At 39.5% G+C, this 23,920-nt stretch overlaps 1 protein-coding gene across 1 annotated transcript; it reads left to right on the top strand.

Moving 5' to 3' along the window:
• Positions 1-5,723: 5,723 nt before the first annotated feature.
• On the top strand, positions 5,724-20,801 carry TRMT9B (tRNA methyltransferase 9B (putative); the record flags this gene model as incomplete). Its single annotated transcript, XM_080710919.1, is given in 4 exon segments — positions 5,724-5,877; positions 13,227-13,400; positions 19,776-20,779; positions 20,781-20,801. Coding segments are annotated over 4 exon segments (1,353 nt in total).
• Between the last annotated feature and the right edge of the window lie 3,119 nt (positions 20,802-23,920).

The following is a 23,920-nucleotide window of genomic DNA, read 5'->3' as shown; positions in this document are numbered from 1 at the left end:
TAGTGTTTTCCTCAGATTCTTATTTTACATTCAGCATAATAAAATGTCTCTCTCCTGAGAAAGGATAAGATAGGTTGACTAGGAGCCCCCTTACGAGAAGGAGGATCCCTTGAGTCCAGGCTTCCTCCACTGTACTGTTCACTCACTGGCTGCAGACATTGTCTCCCTGGGACTTGAGGTCAAAGACAACTGGCATAGATTTGCAGCCTAAGCTGCCTGCTGTGCTGTGAGTAATAGCTTCTCTCATCCATGACCTTGGAGTCTCGTGCCTTCTTCAGACATCTGTGAAGTTATAGCAGGCTGACTTGTAAGCCTGCAAGCAGGATAAAATCTCAAATGCTTGGTGGTTCTTAGCAGAGGTATAATTTACTTCCAATAAAAACTCATCCTCTTTAGGTTTATAGTTTCAATAAGGGTTTTTTTTGTTTTGTTTTTGTTTTATTTTGTTTTGTTTTTTGCGGGTCTGGGGGTGGAACCCAGGGGCATTCCACCTTCAAGCTACACCTCCTGCCCTATTTTTTATTCTTTATTTTGAAACCGGGTCTCACTGAGTGGCAGAGGGCCTCACTAAGTAGCTGAGGCTGGTAGTGAAACGCAGTCCTCAGGTCTCAGCCTCCCGATTGCTGGGATTACAAGCGTGCGCCACCACACCCCGCTGTTTGTGTGTGTGTGTGTGTGTGTGTGTGTGTGTGTGTGGTGTGTGTGTGTGTGTGTGTGTGTGTAGGTCTGGGGATGTAACCCAGGGCCATTCAGTTTCCAAGCTAAACTCCCTGCCCTATTTTGTATTCTTTATTTTGAAACAGGGTATCAATGAGTTGCAGAGGGCCTCATTAAGTAGCTGAGGCAACACAAGTTGTAAAACCAGGGCAAGGGTATACCTCAGGGGTAGAGCACTTGCCTAGCATGCACAAGGCCCTGGTTCCAACCCCAGCACTGCAAGAAAGAAGAAAGAAAGAAAAAAAAAAAGTTACAAAACTCCAGGCACAGAGGCAAATGTCTATAATCCCAGTACTTGGGAGGCTGAATCAGGAGAATTGCAGGTTCCAAGGCAGCCTCAACAATTTAGTGAGACCTTTAGCAACTTAATGAGACCCAGTTTTAAAATAGAAAATAAAACAAGGCTGAGGTATAACTCGGAGGTAGAACACCTCTGGGCTCAATCCCCAGTTCAAGAAAAAGTTATAAAACCACCTTTATAGTCAAGATATGGAATATTTATATCATCCTGAATAATTTCCTCATCCCCTTCATAATGAGTTTTCTCCCTCTTTCTCAAACCCTGGCAAGCACTGATCAGAATTCAGTACATCTAGTCTCGTTCTATTTTACTCTTATCATGAGAAAAAAATTAATTTTACTCGGAGATTTAAAAACAAAGAGAACTCTGAAGTCTGAGCACGATGTTGGCAGTGAAAGTGAACAAGAACAGAAGCACAGACCTGGCTGTTTTGAAATCAGAAGAGAAAGGATTTGCAAATGATTTAGATCATGTAAATAGTATAGGAAGTATAACAAGTAGCAAACAACTGAATAATCTGTTTTTATACTTTAATTGGTACCCTGCAGTTTTTACATCAGGTGAGAGTCAAAGCATAAGTTCCCTAGGATGTGGGCTGTTTCTAACTCTGCAGGGAGTCCCCCCCCCCCACAGCAGAGAGGAAGTAACACCCAGGGAGGGAGGGTTTTTGTGTGAGTTGAACCCAGGGGCATTCTACATCTGAACTACACCCCAGACCTATTTTATTTTTATTCTGAAACAAGGTCTTGCTAAGTTAATGAGGATCTCACTTCTTGCTGAGATTGTCCTTGAACCTGTAGTCCTCTAGTCTCAGCCTCTCAAGTACTATGATTACAAGTATGAGCCACCACAACCGGCGTCAGGGAGCTCTTTTGTGCTTTTGCCAGTTCCCTGGCAAAGTTAGTTACTCCCATTTCTATTCATTTTTCCTTATATTTTGTCATTGTATTTATGATTTATTTTGACTGTGAGCTTTCTATTTATTGTCTGTATCAATTTTACCTCGTAAGCTTTATAGACTGCTTGATTAGTAGGTGATAAAGGTAAGCTATAACAATATTATATGTTAGCTTCCTCAAACAAAAATTTTTTGAAATGCAAAATATGGTTTTAAAATATTCTTTAAGAAAAACAGTTTACCTGTCTTTAAAAATAAATTCAGGTGAGGAATATTTGAGAGCTAAAGTGGAATGTGATGGAGACTCAGAGTAAACGGAGCGCATCAGGACAGAAGCCAGCACCTGTGCAATGAACAGGTGTCTCATAGTGACCGAGAGGTGCTGTCTAGACCTTACATAGGGACGGGAACAGAAGATCAAGCACCAGCCGTCCCTGGCCCTTCTCCTCCCTCCTTTCCACACTCAGTCTCTCTGAAAACATCACCAACTCTCATTTTGCTTTTGTCACTATAGCTGTATTTTGAGGATCAGTTTTCTCCTGATTCTTGTGCACAGCTTAGCATAGACTCCCAAGCCCAGGTTCCAGGTGACCATGCCCTGCCACCTACAGCCAGCTGACTGAGTCCTTAATTTTGATTCTCAAGGCTGGACCAGCCTTCCATGGACTGGTTCCCTGTGGATCCAGTTTTCAGTGTGTGCGCAGTTCATGCCACCGGGATCTAGTATATGATTCAGACGCAATTTCTCTCATGTTTGCAGTGTTGAGTATTCTGTCATGCTTCTTTGTGTCTCAGAAGTTAAAATATATTGTCTTGTGTTTCATTACAACTATGAATGTTGAATGATACTAGGAAAATACTTCCTTTGTTTTGGAGACATTCTTAAATTGGAAATCATTGAAGTAACAATTCCCAAATGTCTTAATGGAATATTATTCTCTGAAATAAGAGATTTTTAAAGAAAGAAAAGGGTATTATAGAAACAATGGTTTTGAGAAAAACTAGGTCCAAAAATAAATCAGCTGGGAATATTGCAGGGTTTCTCAAAACCCATGGTATGCTGGTGTGCATTTTGGATCTCAAAGAAGGGCACAGTTTCAGACTGTAACTACTCTCTGGGTTATGTTACAGGTCCCAACAATGGGAAGCATGAGTAAACTACTTTCCATGTCCCTTGGCTTCACCTGGAATCCTGTGCTCACTTTACTACTAATTGTATTATCTTGCACATGTGATCAAATACACTAGAAATTATACAGTATACATAAAATTCAAATGGAAATTTTTGTAGGAAATTTCAACGCACAGTTTCAGAAATGGCATTTTGAATGGCTTCAGCTCTATAAATCAATACTTGTGGTCAGCAACATATTCTACAGAATTTAAACTTTACTGTAAAATGCAATGAAAATTAAATGGATCCTTACTGCTTGCTCTTTTCAACACAGCAATCTCTAAGGCAACTTATTTATAGGAAAGGCTAGGCACTTTGGGGGAGAACTTGGAGAAAGGTTTCCAAGGAGTGCTGTTTAGACACTACAACATCTGAGCTTAAATTGAGGTCTAATTTAAAATTCAAATGGGAAGGAATCAAATATATGTCATTTGCCACTTAACGTTTGCAAATACAATACATTAAAATGTATTCATTCTAGAGTTCTCCAAATTGTATTGTCTGACTCCTTGAGAGGAGGGGTCTAAATAGACTTTAATCTACTGAGCTTTTGATTTAAAAGAAAAGCAGCCAGTATTCGGGTGTTTCTATGTGAGCAGTTAAAGCCAGACTTACATTTGTTTTGTAAATTCCAATTGAGGGAGCTATATCAACTTGAACTTGGATAGAAGTTTGGTCAGACCTCACAAATTAGATTTATATCATTACGAGTTTGGTAGGATATTCTACAGGAACTGTGGGCAGGTCCACAGTGATTAAAGAAAACCGATTGCTTTTTAAGAATAAATCTACAGAAGCCTTTCTTTTTTTCTTTTTGTTTTTTGCAGTAGAAGTAATGGTGGTATTAGGTATGTGAAAAATTCATGGTCATGGTAGGAATAATTGTTTTATGCAAGAATAAATAGTGGATGCTAAACCTCGGGGGTGAACATATGAGGAACAAAATACTTACATAGTCTGAAGGTATCTCACCAAAGATATTTTTAAACACAATGGGGACTCTTTACAATAAAGTAACTTGGCAGATGTCATCTTACCCATGTGCCTCCTACCCCCTAGTCTGGAGATGGGGTCAAAGGACAGAGGCTGTCTGGGACAATACTTTCTCTTATCACACAGCTATGTTCAATCTTGCACGTGTAGGGTCCTCTCCCTTCCCTTATTCCCTAGGCCGACAACAATTAATTCCTCCCCTGTCAAAGCCAGTAGTTTTTTTGTATTTAGAGTTAGACTCCATCTTGGCTGTGGATGTTTATTTGCCCATTGGTTGGACCCTAAGTGCTAAAGATTTAGGTTTAAGTAAGACAAGTTTCTGTTGTCTAGACCCCTCCAGCTAGTGAAAGAGACACATACCCAAATACAACTATCATAAAACTTTTGTGCTCTCTAGAGCCCTGTGTGGAATGCAGTAGTACAGGGAAACTACTGACTAGCAGATAGGCACCAGTAGGGCCAAATAGATTTTTTTAATTATTGAAAAAACTCTTTCATGTTGCTTGAGAAAAAGCCACACTGTGAATCTGTGGCCACTTCCTTGGGATAACCTTTTCTTATATGCCACAGTAGAATAAAAGAGCAATCCCTAAATAGCAGGTACCACAAGACCTGCCCCTTTCCTTTTCTTGTTCCTTTCTGATTGTGCTCACCTTGCAGGTAAAGTCAAGGGGAGCTTCCTTGAGGCCATGCCATGAGTGACTAGAAGTTACCCAGGGAAAGCTCAGTTTGTTCAGGCCCCCCGGCTGTTCTCTTGCATCTGAGAAACTGTGAATCACTGAATATTAGAGGCTCATTTGTGCCTGGGGAGAGAGTGTGAGAAATGAACCTTAAGACTTAAGTTGAGGTTGGATCAGAAAGAGTCTTGTATGGTCTCCAAAGCTAGCTGAACTCAGTGGGACAAGTTATAAAACGCCTTTGAAGAAGTCCAAGTTAGAAAGCAACGCAATTAGATTCATATTTCAGAAATAGTTATTATACAATTGAGGGGAAATCACTGAAGGACCAGATAACCTGCTGCAAATTGTTGAAGTAGTTCAGGCAAGAAATGATTATCTTCACTAAAATAGAAGGGGAAATGGATATAGAGAAACTGCCAGAATCCAAAGGCATTAAAAAGGTAAACTCATAGGACTTCTTAATTGGAGTGATTAGCTACTTGTTGCAGAATTATAAAACATTATTTAGCACCAGATAGAATAATCTTATCCAAAGTGAACTATTTGGTAAGAACGTGGCTACACTTTGCTTCCAAAATTAAAAATTCACCTGGCACAAGAACTTACCAGCAGTTAGTCACATTTTCCAACCATTACTTTCTGAAGATTAGCAAATGAAAAGGAACTTTTGTTAATCTTTTGTCAGCTCTGGTGAGATTACAATGGAATTTTTTGCCGCATCAAGAAACATGGGATCCAGAGAAAAACGCTCTAATTGCTATGTGTATATATGTTCCTATCACTTTGAACCTTATTGTGATGTATAATTATAATGCGCCAATAAAAGTGTATTTTTAAAAAGAGAGAAAATGTAAGAACAGCACATTTGCAATTATAGGCTCTGAGGATAGGAAGTGGGTCTACCATCAGCTGCCTCCTGTGCATATGCTGATCCTCGTGGCCGGTCCTGCTTTCCCCAGGATGGATCATGAAGCCACTCTGCTGGAGAAACAACACGTGCACGATGTGTATGAGAGCACCGCCCCTTACTTCAGAGACCTGCAGAGCAAAGCCTGGCCTCGAGTCCGCCAGTTCCTCCAGGAGCAGAAGCCCGGCAGCCTCATCGCGGACATAGGTAACCCAGGCTTGTGCTGTGAGGCATGAGATATTTCCCATCCTTCCTCCCCTTTTCAGACTCAGTTTTCCTTTTTCTTCTAACAAGAAGCCTGAAATTGTGTCCTTGGTATGACACTTTCTAAAATACTCGTTTTGTAACAGAAATTCCTACGTAGCATCAGGTCACCAACAGAACATATCCTCAAACCTACATTTAGACACTGGCAATCTTTTAAGGGCCTTTATGCATATCTTCCACCAAAACCGACTTAATATTGGACTCAGTAAACAGGAGGAACAAGACTGTGACACTGATCATTTTAAGTTTAGAGATGGTCACACCTCTCTCTCTCTCTCTCTCTCTCTCTCTCTCTCTCTCGGTACTTTAGATTTAACTCAGTGGCATTCTACCTCTGAGCTATAATCCCAGCCTTATTTTTTTTTATTTTTTACTTTGAAACAAGGTCTCACTAAGTTGAGGAGGGCCTCACTAAATAGTTGAAGCTGGCTGTGAACCTGTGATCCTCCTATCTGAGCCTCCCAAGTGCTGGGATTTACAGGTGTGTGCCACCACACTTGGCAAAGCTCGTGTTTTGAAACATGTTCCAGCAGATGGTCACATTTCTAAAATGTATTTTGGACTGTTGGCTCACCTTGAAAGGCTTTCATGCATTCTATAAGAAAGCCAGGAATGTGGGTTTATGAAAGAGGTCCTGTCTCCTCTTACTAATTTCATTGATCCTTTCCTTGTTTATTTTGTGTCTATTATATTATTATAATATCTTTAATTAAATAATATATTCATATTACTGATTTGTCTGGAAGATGTTAGCTCAGCATCTTTCTGAATTGAGATGAGGTAAACCAAGGCTTAATCTACTTAAGGCTTGATCTACTCTAACAACTAGGATTAAGATGTGGTTGGATTCTTGCTGGAGCCATGCCTCCTTAAAACTTCTTTCTAGCAACTACATGCTGACCTTGTGTGTGGTTGGTTTTAGTCTAGTTTGACATCACTCTTAATACTGGGAAGAGAAACACAGAACTTCTGGCTTCTGAGATGATGCGAACAGCGTGGAATTTGTGGAAGGGGTGCAAATCACATTGAAATTCGGAGTGTTTGGGACTTCAAGGATTGGGAATGCAGTTCTGTGATAGTGTGTTTTGCATGCATAAGATCCTGGGTTCTGTCACCAGTACAACAAAAGGGGGTCTAATGTTAGAAGACTCAGTGAGTTTGGAACTCTTCCCATAATCTAAGTAAAGTACCAGGACCCTAAAATATTGGTAGAGTGGAGGAAGAACTATTCAATAAATGGATTTGGAAATATAGCATATAAAATAAGAATGCTATTTTCTTATATCTTACATCAAAATTAATTCCAAGTGAAGCAAAGGTTTAGTTTTAGAAAATGAAATTATTGCTGGGCATGGTGGCACACACCTATAATCCCAAAACTTGGGAGGATAAGACAAATATTGCAGGTTTGAGGACAGTCTCAACAACTTAGCTAGACCCTCTGCAACATAGTGAGACCTATTTCAAAATAAAAATTAAAATAGGGCAGGGAGAGTTGCTCAGAGGTAGAATGTCCCTTGGTTTAATCCCAAGTACCACTGCCAGAGAAAAAGATGAAATCATTAAACGACCAGATGACAGTTAGATTACTTAAAACATACTCTCCAAAGCAGAGGCTTTTCTTTGTAACACGCATAATCAAAAATCATAAAGGAAGCCAGGCGTGGTGGCGCACGCTTGTAATCCCAGCATTTGAGAGTCTGAGACAGGAGGATCGCGGTTCGTGGACAGCCTCAGTTACTTAGTGAGGCCCTCCACATCTCAGTGAGACCCTGTTTCAAAATAAAGAATAAAAAATCGGGCAGGGGGTGTAGCTCAGAGGTCAAATGCCTCTGGGTTCCATTGCCAGACCCGCAAAAAAAAAAAAAAATCATAAAGGAAACTAGATTTGTTTGGCATTATGCATGGTACTTGTGTTCTACAAAGCTTTTTATAAACTGTAAGCGTTTTATCACATCAGGTTTGTCAAATTACCAGTGTAAAACCCTGTGTTTCTATTCAAGGACATTTCATTTAGTATATATTGTCGGTTCATTACCATTGAACTCACAGCGCACACTGAAACACATGCTTGAACAAAGCTTCTCTCACCCATATTTGTCCATAAGGGACATCATAGCCTTCTATTTGGGAACACTAGAATACTTGGTGTCATTTTAAAAACAAATTACCAGCAAAAAAATGCATAAATTGATTATGGAAAGGATATGTGTGTACAGTGTACACTGAGATGAAATCAACCCAGTCAAGAACAGAGAAGAATATCATTCTACTTGGGGATTATTTGGATTTAAATCTAGGAGATATCAAATTTAGCCTTGAAAATGTGCTCCGAGGTTTGAGAAGAGGGTGGCACAGACACAGAGAGGCCTGCCACGCCTGGATCCCTGGGACAAGGATGTGCACCTCGAAGTCCCATGCTGCACACACCCTCACACCTTTGCTGCAGACCTCGCGCAATCCCATCAACTGCTGGTTGAAGGCCTCGGGCCTCACCGTGGACCAATCCAAGACCCTCCTGAGAGAGTCAACAGAGCAGCAGCATGCCAAGAGCAGATGTTATTACTATTACTACCACCAACAGTACTGCTGGGGGCTGTACATCACTGAGTGTAACGAGCTGACATTTTGTGCATCTTTGAAGCGGAAATTCAATCGTAAGGGCCTCCAAAGTTGATCAAGAAATCATTCACATCATCCAGAAGAGACTTAGAGCCTGTCAGCAGAAAAAAGGAGAAAGATACTGAGGACCTGGAGCCACTCACCCAGGAGGCACAGCACTCCCAGGACTGCTGTCATGACTTGGGGGCCCATTATACTACCAGAAAGTGCCTGGTGAGGCCGGAACAGGATGCTGGCGGAGGGAAAGGCTGCAGAGGAGGCTGCTGTGCCTTGACATCCCACCCCTTGAATTGCTACTTCGCTGCAACAAATTGATGCAACCTGAAATGGATCTTGGAGGTGTGTGATCCTGGCTGCTGAATGGAAACAAAGTCTTGAGGACAGGTATCAGGGACTGAGTGAGCAGGAGAAGTTGCCTAACTAAAAAGAACTTCTTTAATTCAAAGAGCAGAAACAACAGAATTATGGCCATACTTTGACCTCAAGTGGGCTAGTCAATTTTTAGCCCATTAGATGGACTGTGTGGGGCATGTGTGTTTTGAAGTTTTTTTCTTTTCTTTTTTTTTTTTTTGGTAGTATTGGGGATGGAACCCAGGGGCTTTCTACCTCCAGACTACACTCCCAGACTTACTTTTATATTTAGTTCGAGAACAGGGTCTCATTAAATTGCTGATAGCCTCACTAAGTAGCTGAGGCTGGCTTCGAATCTGTACCATCCTCTTGTCTCGGGCTCCCAAGTACTGGGATTACAAGCTACCGACGTGCACCACCACGTCCAGCTTGTCTGAAGTCTTTACTTGGATCACTTTAGAAAGAGGAGAGAAAGAAGCCAGGAGTGCTGGCGCATGCTTAGAATCCCAGCATTCGGGAGGTGGAGACTAGAGGACCATGGTTTGATGACAGCCTCAGCTACTTAGTGAGGCCCTCTGCTACTTAGTGAGACCTTGTTTCTAAATAAAGAAGAAAAAAATAAGGCTGGGATGTAGCCTGGAGGTAAGATGCCCTGGGTTCCAACCCCAGTATCACACACACACACACACACACACACACACACACACACACAAAAGACTAAAGCTGGATTTTTTTTTAGCAAGCTTCTCTTTTTATCTGATCCCAGAGATAATTGTCCTAATAGTATTGAAAATGTTATTTTTTACATAAAAATTAACATTTTTGTAATTAAGACTGCACTTGCTTCTTAACTCGGTGTATTTATTCTCACTTTTCATGGTGTTTTGTTTTGTTTTGTTTTGTTTTGTTTTGTTTTGTTTTGTTTTGTTTGGTGGTACTGGGGTCCCTGGAAATCCTTCTACCTCCAGGCTATACTCCCAGACCCAATTTTTATATTTTTATTTGGGAACAGGGTCTCTTAAGCCAGTGCGGCTAACTCTGAACCTGCGTGATCCTCCTGTCTCCGCCTCCCAAGCACGGGGATTACAAGCATGCACCACCATGCCCGGCTTTCATGGTCATTTTTTAATTAACCAAATCATTCTCTAATTTCATTCCTTCATAGAGGCAATAAAAATGTGGAACACTCACTGTACAACAAACTCTATGCCTACACAATGAAACTGTTTTCTTATGTACAGACTCAAGAAATACAGTATTTTTATTATATACATACATGTACACATGTACACTTACACACACAAGCACATATACACACAGTATTTTTATAGTATTTTCCCTAGGAAAAAAAGTTTTTTTTCAGACAGGGTCTTCATAGGCCAAAACATTTTGTTGATTTGAGGCAATTATCTGTCTTCTTCCTTGGCCTGTTGTAGAGCGGAATATGAAATCAAGAAGAATGTAAGCATGCAGGCACTTGCTGGCATTCCTCTTTAGAACTGTGCAAGGTTATCATTTAATGAGGCTTTGTAAGGGAGTGTCACTATTATGAATTGCAGCTTGCCACAGTATGCAAGCTCGGATTCACATTTAAGGTAGTGGGACTACTTGACCTGGCAAAATTCTTGATTTCCTTGTTAGGAAAAAATCTTCCCCTTGCCAGCATCTCAGCATATGCACTTAGAAAACGAATATTTGCATCGTATTTGGGAGATCCACCACTACCTTTAAAAGCAAATGCCATTTGAAATAAATATGGGATAAATCAAGGGTGCCAGGGTACTGGAAATGTATCAGAGACAATTTCTTCTTTATTACCAAAAGCTTCCTGAATAGTTCCTTCTAGCAGTAAGAGTTTATTAACCTATTCTTATTAGTATCTTTGAAAGGGTTTTTCCCTTCGATTCCGCAAATGCTTCTCTCAAGCCAAAAGAAAGAAAATGATTGCAAGATTATTTTTCTTAAAGTATGGCTATCATCTTTGAAATATACAGAAATTCAATTTAAAGTACATTGTGAACTATATTTTCCCCACAGTTGTCCTCAAATAATGAATGCTTTTTCTCATAAGCATCAGGATTGCTGGGTATATGAGATCTTAAATATTTCTAAGACCCCAATCATTCACATTGAAATAACGCTGGAGATATTATTTTTATTTATACATTCTGCACTCTCTCATCTGGTATCATAATTTTGGAAAGCACCTATTAAGGAGTAATTATTAAAGAGTGGTATATAAATATATCAGAAGCAGCAAATCAATTGTCTTTGCATAGTGATTTTTTTTTTTAGGCATAAAAATCTGTACATAAGTAATGACAATAGGTCTAAATATCAGCTCAATGACTTATTTAAAATATTTCCCAGAGTAGGCATGGTGGCTCACACTTGTAATCCCAGTGCTTGGGAGGTTGAGACAGGAGGATCGCACAGGTTCAAAGCCAGCCTCAGCTACTTAGTGAGGCTCTCAGCAACTTAGTGAGACCCTTTTTCCAAATAAGGTATACAGTAGGTCTGGGAGTATAGCCCGGAGGTAGAAAAGCCCCTGGGTTCCACTCACAGTACCAAAAAAATAAATTTTTTGGAAAGAAATTAAATTATCCATCTGTGATAGAATATAATATTAGGAGCTGGGTGCAGTGGTGTGAGCCCACCGTTCCAGCTACTTGGAATCTTAGGCAAGAGAATCATTTGAGCCCATGAGTTCAAGACCAGCCTGGACAACATAGTGAGACCCCATCCTAAAAAGAAGACAAAGAGAAAGTATGTACGTATATTACATACATATATATATACACATACACAAATAGTATTGCTATATAAAATGTAAATACCAGGTGCTAGATTATGGCAGGCATTGTTTCAAGATGGCTATTCATTCATGTTACTGCCTTCTTTGTCATACTATCAGTAAGATCTGATTGATATAAACCTTTGGACTGTGTAAATCTTGAATTATCTGGATCTCTCCCATGGGAAAATGAATATCAGAAATGGTTGATGTTTTTAAAGTTTATTTACAATCTTCACCAACAATTGAAGGAAAATCTGTTAAAATTATTTTCATTCACATTTAGATTTAAAAAATTCAGAGTATGTTTAATTGTATAAATTATTTTATTTGTAGCCATTAAAATTTGCTGACAGCTGGGTGTGGTGGTGCATACTTGTAATTCCAATACTTGGGAGGCTGAGATGGGAGGATTGCAGTTTGTGGCCAGCCTCAGCTACTTAGTGAGGCCTTCTGCAACTTAGTGAGACCCTGTTTCAAAATAAGCCGGGTGTGGTGGCGCACGCTTGTAATCCCAGCGCTTGGGAGGCTGAGACAGGCGGATCGCAAAGGTCCGAAGCCAGCCTCAGCTACTACTTATTGAGGCTTTCAGCAACTTAGTGAGACCCTGTTTCCAAATAAAGTATAAAATAGGTCTGGAAGTATAGCCCAGAGGTAGAAAAGCCCCTGGGTTCCACCCTCAGTACCACAAAATAATAATAATAATAAAATAAATAAATGATAAGATTAAAAAACAAAAATAATACAAAATAGGGCTGGGGATGTAGCTTGGAGGTAGAATGGCCCTGGATTCCACCCCCAGTACCACACACACACACACACACACACACACACACACACACACACACACAATTGCCGACTGCAGCTTATCATATTCAGCAAGTAGTAAGAGCCTTAGAAGAGACATTAGGAGAACAGATGCCACAATATACACACATGCAAAGTGAAATATGCATATTATTAGCTGGGCGTGTTGGCACACGCTTGTAATCCCAGCACTTGGGAGGCTGAGACAGGAGGATCACACAGGTTCGAAGCCAACCTCAGATACCTGGTGAGGCTTTCAGCAACTTAGTGAGACCCTGTTTCCAAATAAATTATAAAAAACAGGGCTGGGCATGTAGCCCGGAGATACAAAGCCCCTGGGTTCCTCCCCTAGTACCACCAAAATAAAATGTATATTATTATGCATAATAATGCCCTTAGTTCCTGGATTCTGGAACTATCAGACCCAGACATGGGCCAGCTAACACATTTGGACTTGGTGTGCTAAGGCCCATGAGCATTACCTGAGTGACTATTCAATAAGTGTTATTTCTTTTTACCATTCTATATCTCTGTTTGCTTTTATATGAAAGTATGCAAGTACTCTCAAAAAGGCTTTTCTTTTGCTCTTGTGAATACCATCACACCTGTCTTCTATCATGGCTATTTAATGTGAAGTTTATATCGGTTGTTTTAAGACAAATTAGTTTCTACATTCTATTAAGGATAGCATGTAACACAGGCTTTTCTCTTATAGGTTGTGGAACTGGAAAGTATCTTAAAGTGAACAGCCAGGTACATACCCTGGGCTGTGACTACTGTGGGCCATTGGTAGAGATAGCCCGGAATAGAGGATGTGAAGTCATGGTATGTGACAACCTTAATCTCCCCTTTAGGGATCAGGGCTTCGATGCCATCATCTCCATAGGAGGTAAGGCAGCCGGGTCAAATGTTTATACTTTGCCAAGAGAATAACATATGCTTGATTCTACTCTCATGAATCAACATCCATTCTGTGTAGAACAAGCTCAATAACTCATTTTATCTAATTTTAAAAAACTATTTCGGTTGCTTGAGTTATTTGACTAATCTGAAATGTACCTATTTAAACCTTCAAATTATCATTACATTCATTTTGATGATTCATTTCCATTTCTTTTACTTATGAGTAAGAAAGTATTAGAAGAATCTTACTCATTGAAAACAGCACTTGATTATATTGAAATGAAGCTAGAATCCTCAACTATGAAGTTGATTTTTAAGCATCCTATTATTTTTTTCATGACACAATAGTGCCCTTTATTAACAAAAGGGCAACAATTCTAAGACTAATCACTGAATATCACCAAGACCAGTGCCACTCCCTGGTACTCGATTTTCTGGAGATGAGCCCCAACTGGTCCTAGATTGCATTGTTTCATAATACCATTTGCTCCTTAACACAGAAATTGTTTATGAGCCCAAGGAATGTGTTCCCAACAAGTGTACCCAGAAAACACACATGCCAAAGATGGAAAAAAAAATTCATGCCTGAAATATACACAGGTGAAACTCATTTTCCTCAATATATGTAATCCTGATATCTAAGATTTTAATCATATACAAATATGCTAGGAAACCGTATTTAAAGTAATCCTGTTGTAAGCTCTTTTGTAGTGGAAAAAATCTTTTGAAGAAAATTACTTGCTTCAGTACACTTTTAAAAATTAGTCTATTTTAATATAATAGGCTTTATCAAAGCAAAGCAATTTTACATAAAACCTATTCATGATACAATTACAGAAAAAAACTGCTTTTTCCCAAAATAGATGAGAAATCAATTTGTTCAGCATTAAATGGAGACTATATTTTTGCATAGTGAGGGGATACAGACATGGATGCCATAATCTTAGAACTGGTTAGGACTGGCAAGAGATGTTGCCATGGGAACCTGCTTTGTGCCATCTTCTCTGCACTTGAAACTGTTCATTCCATTTTGGTTGTAAACTCTGGTCTATGCAAGCTGCTATAACAAAATATAGCTGAATGAATGACATAAAAATAAAACAGGACTGGAGGACATTATGCTAAGTGAGATTAGTCACAAAAGAATATGAAATCGGATGATTTCCCTAATATACGAAAGCTAGGGAGAAATGGGTAACAGGAGGAACTCTAAAAGAAGGAGATCCTATAGAGGAGCAAATAAGGCGACCTAACTGAGGGGATGGGAGGGGGGAAGAGGGAATCCCTCTAAAGCACATGATGTACTTAAACAAACATATCAAAGTCAATTACTAAGACAAGTATGGGAAGAAGGGATGGGAAGGGAATGGGGTGGGGATTGGGTAAGGGCTAATTGGGTGATGTGTGCATGTATGTCTCCACCATCTTTTATCCCATTAAGATGTATGACTACAATGCACCAATAAAATTTTTAAATAATAAAACAGGTATTTATTACTTGTAGTTCTCATATAACACACCAAGTGCTGTGTGTGTATATGTATATATGCTTGTATCACATTGAACATCACTATGATATAGTAAGGTCCAAATAAAAGCCAGGTGTTGTCGAGCATGCTTGTACTCCCAGTACTTGGGAGGCTGAGACAAGAAGATCGCAGGTTTGCAGCCAACCTCAGCTACTTAGTGAGGTCCTCGGCATCTTAGGCCCTGTTTTAAAATAAAGAATAAAATAGGGCTAGGGCTGTGGCTTGTAGGTAAAATGCCCCTGGGTTACATTCTCAGTACCGCGAAATAAATAAATAAATAGTCCAAATAAAAAGATGAGTTGGGCAGTTTACTCTGTGTCTCACACATGTACTTCCTTGCCATGTAATGCCCAGTGCCATGTTATATCACAGCAAGAAGGCCCTCACTACATGCCAGTCCCTCAATCTTGAATTTCTACTGTTAATAATTTACCTACTCCGTGGCATTTTGTTATAGCAGCAGAAATTAACATACCTTGTTACCATCTTTAATGAAAAGTACTATATTCAGTTGAAAAAAAGCACGTGTATTTATGAAATGAAACTATGAATGTGATGATGTAGTCACTTTTGCTTATATTTCACATTCAGAACAAAATTATAAGAAATTTCAATAGATTCTTATATCCATGAAGTTTTATTTTCTATTTGGAATTTTATACTTTGGCACTTCTTGGCTATCTTGATACGAAGAGACATACATAAACACACACACACTCACACACACATACATACAGTTTGCTTTGCTTTTTGGTGTTTCTCAATATGAGAAATGAGCATCCTACCTGGTTAAACATTCAGTATTTTTTCCTGAGATTAGAAAAAGAAACACTTTTTCTACCTACCTTTAGGACAGTCTGACAATTTCTAGGAAAATCTGGCAACATAGTAAAATGACACAAATCAACTGTACGCTTTATGCCAGTTGGGGGTTGTGTTGCTTCTCGTCGTCATCCCTCAAGGGACATGAAGCAAGGTCTAGAGACATTTTGGTTGTCACCAGTGGGTAGGTGTATATGTGCTAATGTCCTCTAGTGGGTGGCCTCCTCAACAACAAAGAATTACCTAACCACAAATGTCAGTAGGATTACAGTTGAAAAACCTGGCTTTGCGCTAAACCCATAAATTCTTCATTTGTAGATGAAAAATAATACTTAAAATGTGAAATAACAATAAATCATAAAATACCAAGATATGATGGGATTTCAAAAGCAATCTTGTGTAACTTTCCATCTGATTCTGGAATCTAGTAATTAAATTTAGTCTACCTGTTTTCTGGGCTTGCAGCAGGAAAATACTGTTATATGATACACATATAGAGTAACAGTTTGCCTATAAGGTGTGATTATGATTTATAAACAAAAGGGGACTTTCCTCATCTTTTAAAAACTCAACATAGTTTTCCAACATTGATATTTTAGATGAGAATATTCTTATGTGTTGTGTTAGTTGTACTTACAGCGCTTCTTAATAGAATGTATATGTTTATGCATGCATAACACATTTTACATGTGATCAATAAATCACTTGTAAGCCTTTTCCTCCTAAACATTTGACTTAAAGGGTGTTATTTGCTGTTAAGTATTTAATATAAAATATAAAATATTCAGATTTTCCCAGGTAAGTTATTATTAGAACTGAATTTTAATTTATTCATCAATAAATGAAGATTTTTCTTCCTTAAGAAAAACTTATTTTGAAGCTCAATAAAATTCTGAAATGTTAAGGATCTATCAGTCTACTAAAAAGAGACTATTGCATTAAAATAGTCCAGTTTTAGCTGGGCATGGTGGCACACACTTATAATCCAAGTACTCGGGAGGCTAGGACAGGAGAATTGCAGGTTCAAGGACAGCTTCAGCAAATAGTGAGACTCTCATCCATCTGGTGAAACCCTGTTTCAAAACAAAATAAGCCGGGCGTGGTGGCGCACGCTTGTAATCCCTGCACTTGGGAGGCTGAGAGAGGAGAATCGCATGGGTTTGAAGCCAGCCTCAGCTACTTAGTGAGGCTTTCAGCAACTTAGTGAGACCCTGTTTTAAAATAAAATATAAAAAAGGTCTGGGAGTGTAGCCCGGAGGTAGAAAGCCTCTGGGTTCCACCCCCAGTACCACCAAAAAAAAAAAAAAAAAAAATAGGGCTAGGGGTATAACTCAGAGGTAGAATACCCCGGGTTCAATCCCCAGTACCAGAAAGAAAAGAAAAGAAAAAAAGAAAAAGTCCAGTTTTTAGGGTTTTTTTCTTTTATGGTCTTCCAAAATAAATACCTCAAATTGTTATGATTCACAAGAATCCATAAAGTTTCAGAAAATACAAAATTAACAAATTCATGGGCCTATATGATCCCAGAGGGAATCGGGATTGTCTTCTTCTTCTTCTTCTCCCCCCCCCCCACCCCGGGTAATGGTATTAGGGATTGGACGCAAGGGCATTCTACCTCTGAACTATATCTCCAGTCCTATTTTATTTTTATTTTTGACACAGGGTTTCATTAGGTTAATGAGAGTCTCATTACTTGATTAGGCTGTCCATGAATCTGCAATCCTGTCTCAGCCTCCCAAGTACTGGGATTATAGGCATGCACCATCAGTTCTGGCTAGGGTTGTGACCCTGAAAGCCACTGATCATAACATTTTTGTCAAATGATCAGTACATAACCTTGTTTTATGTGTGTTTCTGCTTAATTTCTCTCCATTTAATGCCACAGTACTATAATTCACCCCTGGATAAAGCGTAGTAGCTTCATCCTTGTAAGCCCCTGTGCTTGGGAACACTAAACAACGTCCACACTGTGCTTGGAGGCTGTTTTAAACATTGATGTCACCAACAAAGTACAACGTGCAAAATACATGATACTAGATAAACGAGGAAAAGAATATTTATTTACATTATTAGAGACGAAATAAGAAGGGAAAGATTGCTTGGTTCCACCTCAGCTGGGAGCACGAGCCTTAGGAGGCTCAAATTGCCTTTCTTCATGAACTGGTGAATGACCAGGAAAGACTGGGACTGCTCATGTGTGTGTAGAAGGTCAGGGTTATATTTAACAAACTTAATAGTAATAAATTTAACACTTAATAAATGTTAGCAAGTGAACAAATGGGCAGGTACAGAATCCATGAAAAATGAGGATGGGTTGTATTTAGGAAATGTACTAATAAGCAGTTCTAGAGTCAGGTACAAGTCATGTGAGCTATGAGCAGCCCTGAGTATCAGGCAGGTACTAGCATCAGCATCATATGAGTCTTTCTCACTTCTCGTCCCTATGCCTTCTTTTAGCTCAGTGACCAATGCATCATTTATAGAAATGAATGTTTTCAAAGGACCATTCTAAAGGGCTCTTTCTTTGGTGGCTAGGAAAGCAGTCTGAGGCCTAGAAAGCTCTATGCTTCAGACGGCCCTTCCCCATCAGTTGGGGTTTAGCATAAAGCTAAGCCTCCGTCAAACATCCCAGGCAGGATGCAGGATGCAGGATGGGAAATGCTGGCGTCCTGTTCTTCAAACCCATCTCTCCTTCACACCTCGAGCTGAGATCCTCCCACTGCTGCATAGTAAAGATGCCAGGGTCTGCACATTGTTGGTGACTGTGAATGCGGTTTGCCTGCAGGATCCTTTGGCAGTTTTATCTACATAGAAGCTTATTTTAGACATTTAATATATCTCTGTGGCAGATAAACCACACACCCATTAATTTGCCTAAAATCACTAGTGAGGGCAGGATTATGGCAAGGATTAGAGGAAGGTTTTAGCCTCTATCTACCCTTGATGCTCCTTTCAGAGCTGGGTCTCCCAGCTTCACTTGGCTTGGGACTGATTTCCTCCCCGACATATGTAGAAAGCTTGTGTTTGGAAAAATAATTTGATGTTTTCTCCTGACACAGTAGTGTGATTAAACTCCCCCAGGAACTAACAGACTGGCAGTTTCTATATATTGTTGGATAAAAATATGCCTAATAACCTGCTTAGATAAAGGCAGTCTTGCTTGAATCTCACTTTGAGTTTGCAATGATTAGAAGTAAAAGGATGAACTCTAATTTCAAAAAATAGAGACAGTTATAGTATAACCATTTTTTTTTTGTAGTACTGGGGATGGAACCCAGGGGCATTCTATCTCCGAGCTACACCCCCAGCCCTATTTTTTATTCTTTATTTTAAAACAGGCTCTCACTGAGTTGCAAAGGGGCTGTCCGCGAACCGTGATCCTCCTGTCTCAGCCTCCAAAATGCTGGGATTAAAAGTGTGCGCCACCATGCCCGGCTAGTATAACATTTTAAAAATAAGCGTTTGGACTTTCATTGGCTGGCTTATCTTTGTGTTATCTAAACAGAAAAACATTTTTTAGCATTTTTCTCTAATTCTATTTGCTTTATTATTTTATTAACACTAATTATTAGTGGTATTACTTTCATCCTCATTGCTACAGATGTACCAATTATTCATTAAAGCAATGAATTATAGAATCTCACCAGGAAATACCAAATTTAGTATACCTTAACATTTTGTTCATACTTGTCATCCTTCTGAACAAAATTCACAGAATTTTGAACTAGAAGGTACCTTGTAGATTATTTATTCCAGTCTTATTATAGTTGAAGAAATTTAAAATCAATTGAACTTAAATAATGCCCAAGATAAGCAGAAGCCAAAGCCAACAAACTAGATCTGCTAAAACCAAACATAAGCTATTTCTTCCATCTTCCATCCCACATAGAAAATTAGAAGGTTTTACTGAATATCAAAATTTGCTCATCATTATATGGAAACACTGCTTGTCTATTTGTGCATATTTACGTGTGTGTGTATGAATTGAGATCTAGTTTCTTCTTTTTCAGTCATACATCATTTTTCTACAAAACAAAGAAGAATCAGAGCAATAAAAGAAATGGCGCGGGTCTTAGCTCCTGGAGGCCAGCTGATGATTTATGTTTGGGCAATGGAACAAAAGAACCGGCACTTTGAGAAGCAGGATGTGCTTGTTCCGTGGAACAGGGCTCTGTGTTCGCAGCTTTTCTCGGAAGCCAGCCAGGCTGGGAGGAGGCAACAGGGTGCGCATCTAGAAGCCAGCCAGCCCCACCGCCTTCCTTGCTCAGACTGTCGCTGTGTTGTTGGTTTTAAAGAGCGATGTGGTTCAAAACGGTCCCACAGCGTGGACGACGAACCTGTATCGGCCAGGACCTGTTGTGGAAATATTTTGAAGGAAGACGAGGAAGAAAATGGAATCTATACCACCTGGGGGAAATCTTTTCGTTCCTGGTTTTTCTCCAAATCTCTGGATGAATCTGCTCTGAGGAAGCAAATTGAAAGAATGAGACCCTTGAAAACTCCAGAAGGTTGGGCTGATAGCACCGTGTCAATCCAGCCTTCCAGACACGCCAGTTTAGACCTGGGTCACCAAGAGCCATTTTCAACAAGACAGTCAAGCTTAGATGAGGAAGTATTTGTGGAAACCTCTCAAAAACACCTGGAGTGGCTGAGAGCTCCAGGCACTTTGAAGCATTTGAATGGAGACCATCAAGCAGAAAGTAGGAGAAACGGAGGGGGAAGTGTTCTGGACAGCTCAGAGCATCTTGCGGATGCAGGTAACTTAGAAGCAAGTGACCCTTCTTCCAGTGAAGTATGGAGAAGGGTTTCTACAGTCGATTCAATAGACTCCAATCCAGAGGACACGATTTCTGTGGAAGAACAGGAGCCCGACATTTCGGATTCCAGAGCCTTCATGCGCTACTACCACGTGTTTCGGGAAGGTGAGCTGTGCAGCCTATTGCAGGAGAACGTGTCAGAGCTCCGTATTCTTAGCTCCGGGAATGATCATGGCAACTGGTGTATCATTGCCGAGAAAAAAAAGAAGCTGGGATTAGCTGGATCGTTTTGAGTGACTTCTCCAAAAGTTGAATCCTTTCATTAGGTTTGTTGTGCCTACCTTAATGTGTATCCAGTGTTGAGATTTTTAAACCATGTATGCTGTGAACTATCATGTCTTTAATCTTTGTGTAGGCACAGAGTCTGGCACTAAAAACAGTGGATGTGGATATTTGTGCTTACGTGTTGATAAAATGGTCTGAAGACTAAAGAATGCACTTCATTACAGTTTAGATTTTATTTCCACTCTGAAAGACATAATTCTTATAAGAATATATATAACATATATATATTGGTTTTCAGTATTATATTGATTGTAAAGTATTATGCTATTAATTATAACTTTAGAAAAGGATATTTTTAATAAAGTAAGAGGTAATATATATGGCTCTCAGGTAATAATTTAGATATATTGCAAGATAACCTGTTGTGCTGACGTACAGTATGTGGATACATGTGGTGGGATATTTTGTTGTCGTTGCCTTGCTTCTACTTAAACTCTCCCAAAAACAGAGAGACAGTGGAGAGAAACAGGAAATGTTATGAGTACTTTTCTTAATTTCCTTCAGTATAAGTGCTGTAAATAAAAAGGTTTTGAGCAGAGGCTGGGAATGCATTCACGGAGTTTGATCCCAGTGGAAGGAAAGAAGGGTGAGAGGGAAACGCACTGGTAGTGTGTTGGGGATGCCATACACGGTTATGAGGAGTTGTCCAAAGTATTCTAGTGGAAATTTCATTATTTTATTAGCACTATGAATATCCAGTTAAGATAACCCCAAAATTAACTAATGCATTTTCATCCAGAATTATTCCTTTCTTGGGCATTGTGTGGTCACTGGGCATTGTGTGGTCACTGCATCCATTTAGATTTAGCCACGGAGTACTGCAGGTATAGCTTAGTGTTAGAACTCCGGTCTAGCATGCATGAAACCTTGGTCTCAATCTCTGGCAGTCAAAAAGCACCTCCAAAAAAAAAAAAAAGCCTTAACCATGGGTCATGAGCTAAAATGTATGATACTGTGATGGAACCCAGGGGCCTTCTACCTCTAGTCTACACCTCCAGACCTATATTATTTTTTTTATTTGAAAACAGGATCTCACTAGGTTTCTGAGAGCCTCACTGAGTTGCTGAGGCTGGTTTCAAACTTACAATCCTCTTGTCTCAGCCTCCCAAGTACTGCGATTACAAGCATGAGCCACTATTCCCAGCCATGGGTCTTTTAAAACCCATGTCATGCATGCTAAATCAAAGATAGAAACTAGAGACTTAGGAGATGCAGAAATAGGTTGAGTCAGGAATATGGTATTAGTTCTTTAGGAAACTGAAAAACCTTTTTACTTTAGGGACAACCATAATACTGGATGAAAATCCAGTTTTTGAGCTGGGCGTGGTGGCGCACACTTGTAATCCCAGCTTTTGGGAGGCTGAGACTGGAGGATCACAGTTCGCGGACAGCCTCAGCTACTTAGTGAGGCCCTCTGCAACTCAGTGAGACCCTGTCTCAAAATAAAGAATAAAAATAGGGCAGTGAGTGTAGCTCAGGGTCGAATGTCCCTGGGTTCCATGCCCAGACCCACACACAAAAAAAGAAAAAAAATCCAGTTTTTGTCTCATTCTTCCACAAAGAAACTAAAATATTAAGTAATAGTATTTTTTTATATTCTTTGTTCCTGCAGTGATTTGTAACTTAAAACAATGAAGCTACTTTCAAAGAAACTTTAAGGGTTATTGTTAAAAGTGTACACGACAATTGATATTTTTAATTTTTTTGGCTTCAAAATAAGATTTCCTCATTGCTATTTTGGTGAAGGAGTTTGATGAAAATGATACATATGATTTTTGCTATTCGGTACACATTTTGCATTAGAGGGACAATCGAAAGCAGACCTAGAAGTGGTATATAAATTAAATTTTAATTTAGTGCATCTTCCATTTCTCAAATTAGAACATTAAACCATAAGTATAACCATATTTCTTGGTTGAAAGAATATTCTCTGAATCAAGATGTTCTTACAACTGGAACTGATGACCTTTTATGATAAATGGATTTTTTTCACTTTTCCAAAGTGTGTTTTCATATCTTTCAAAACCCTGACCTTGCTGATAAAAATCTGAGCTTGAAGTCATCTTTTTCTGGTGGTAAGTCACCACTTAAAGGTCATTACATGCAATTTATTTTATTAGACTGAGCCAGAATAGCTTTCAAAGTTATTTGTATGAGAAACTTTACGTACACACATGCAGACACACACACACACACACCAGAGCATCAGTTTAGAGGAGAATAGAAAGTCTAATGCAGTAGTTGAACTTGGTGGGGAAGGTACTCTTTAAAAATGAGTTGTGACAGCTAGGTTGCGGGTATGATCGCACATGCCGGTAATCCCAACTACTCTGGAGGCTGAGGCAGAAAGATTACAAGTTCAAGGCCAGCCTGGGCAATTTAGCAAGATACTGTCTCAAAATAGAAATAAAAGGACTGAAGATGTAGTTCAGTGGTAGAGCACTTGCCTAGCATGTGGGAGGCTCTGGATTTAATCCCCTACCCCACACACGCGCATGCACACACACATGTGCGCTCCCCCCCACACCAGAGCATCCAGTGTGTGTGTGGCAGGGGGGGGGGGGAATAAGGACCACCTGTAGCCTCAGAAGAGCAAATTAGATGCTTCAGCTTTTCCTCCCATTATAGAAAATATAAAATAGTAATATCAACTAGCTTTTGAAAAACATCCAATATTTGTTATTTGTAATTCTCTCTGCAGCTCTCTGAGACAAGTATACTTATGTTCCCAGTCTGCAGATGAGGGAAACTGAGGCAATAGGAAGTAAAATAACCAACTAAATAAATAAACAATCACCACATACACTATAAAAAGCATCACACATTTAGAGTCAGAGTGACGTTAAATCCTAGGTAGCCTGTAGCCCAAGGCAATATACTCTCTTACCACTGGGTCCAGGTTACTGTGCTAGGCAGCATACAAGACACTTTCAAGCCAAGTGGTTATTCCCTTTACAAATGAGCTTAAGCCAGGTTAAAAAAAAGATCTTATTCTCAACAATAATTAGATAGTGTTCCCTTTCATATTTTATACTTATTAACTATTTCATGTG

The sequence above is a fragment of the Muscardinus avellanarius genome, assembly GCF_963383645.1.
Source record: "Muscardinus avellanarius genome assembly, chromosome: 14".
In the NCBI taxonomy this organism is placed as follows: Eukaryota; Metazoa; Chordata; class Mammalia; order Rodentia; family Gliridae; genus Muscardinus; species Muscardinus avellanarius.
This window is presented reverse-complemented; position numbering and strand designations above follow the sequence as displayed.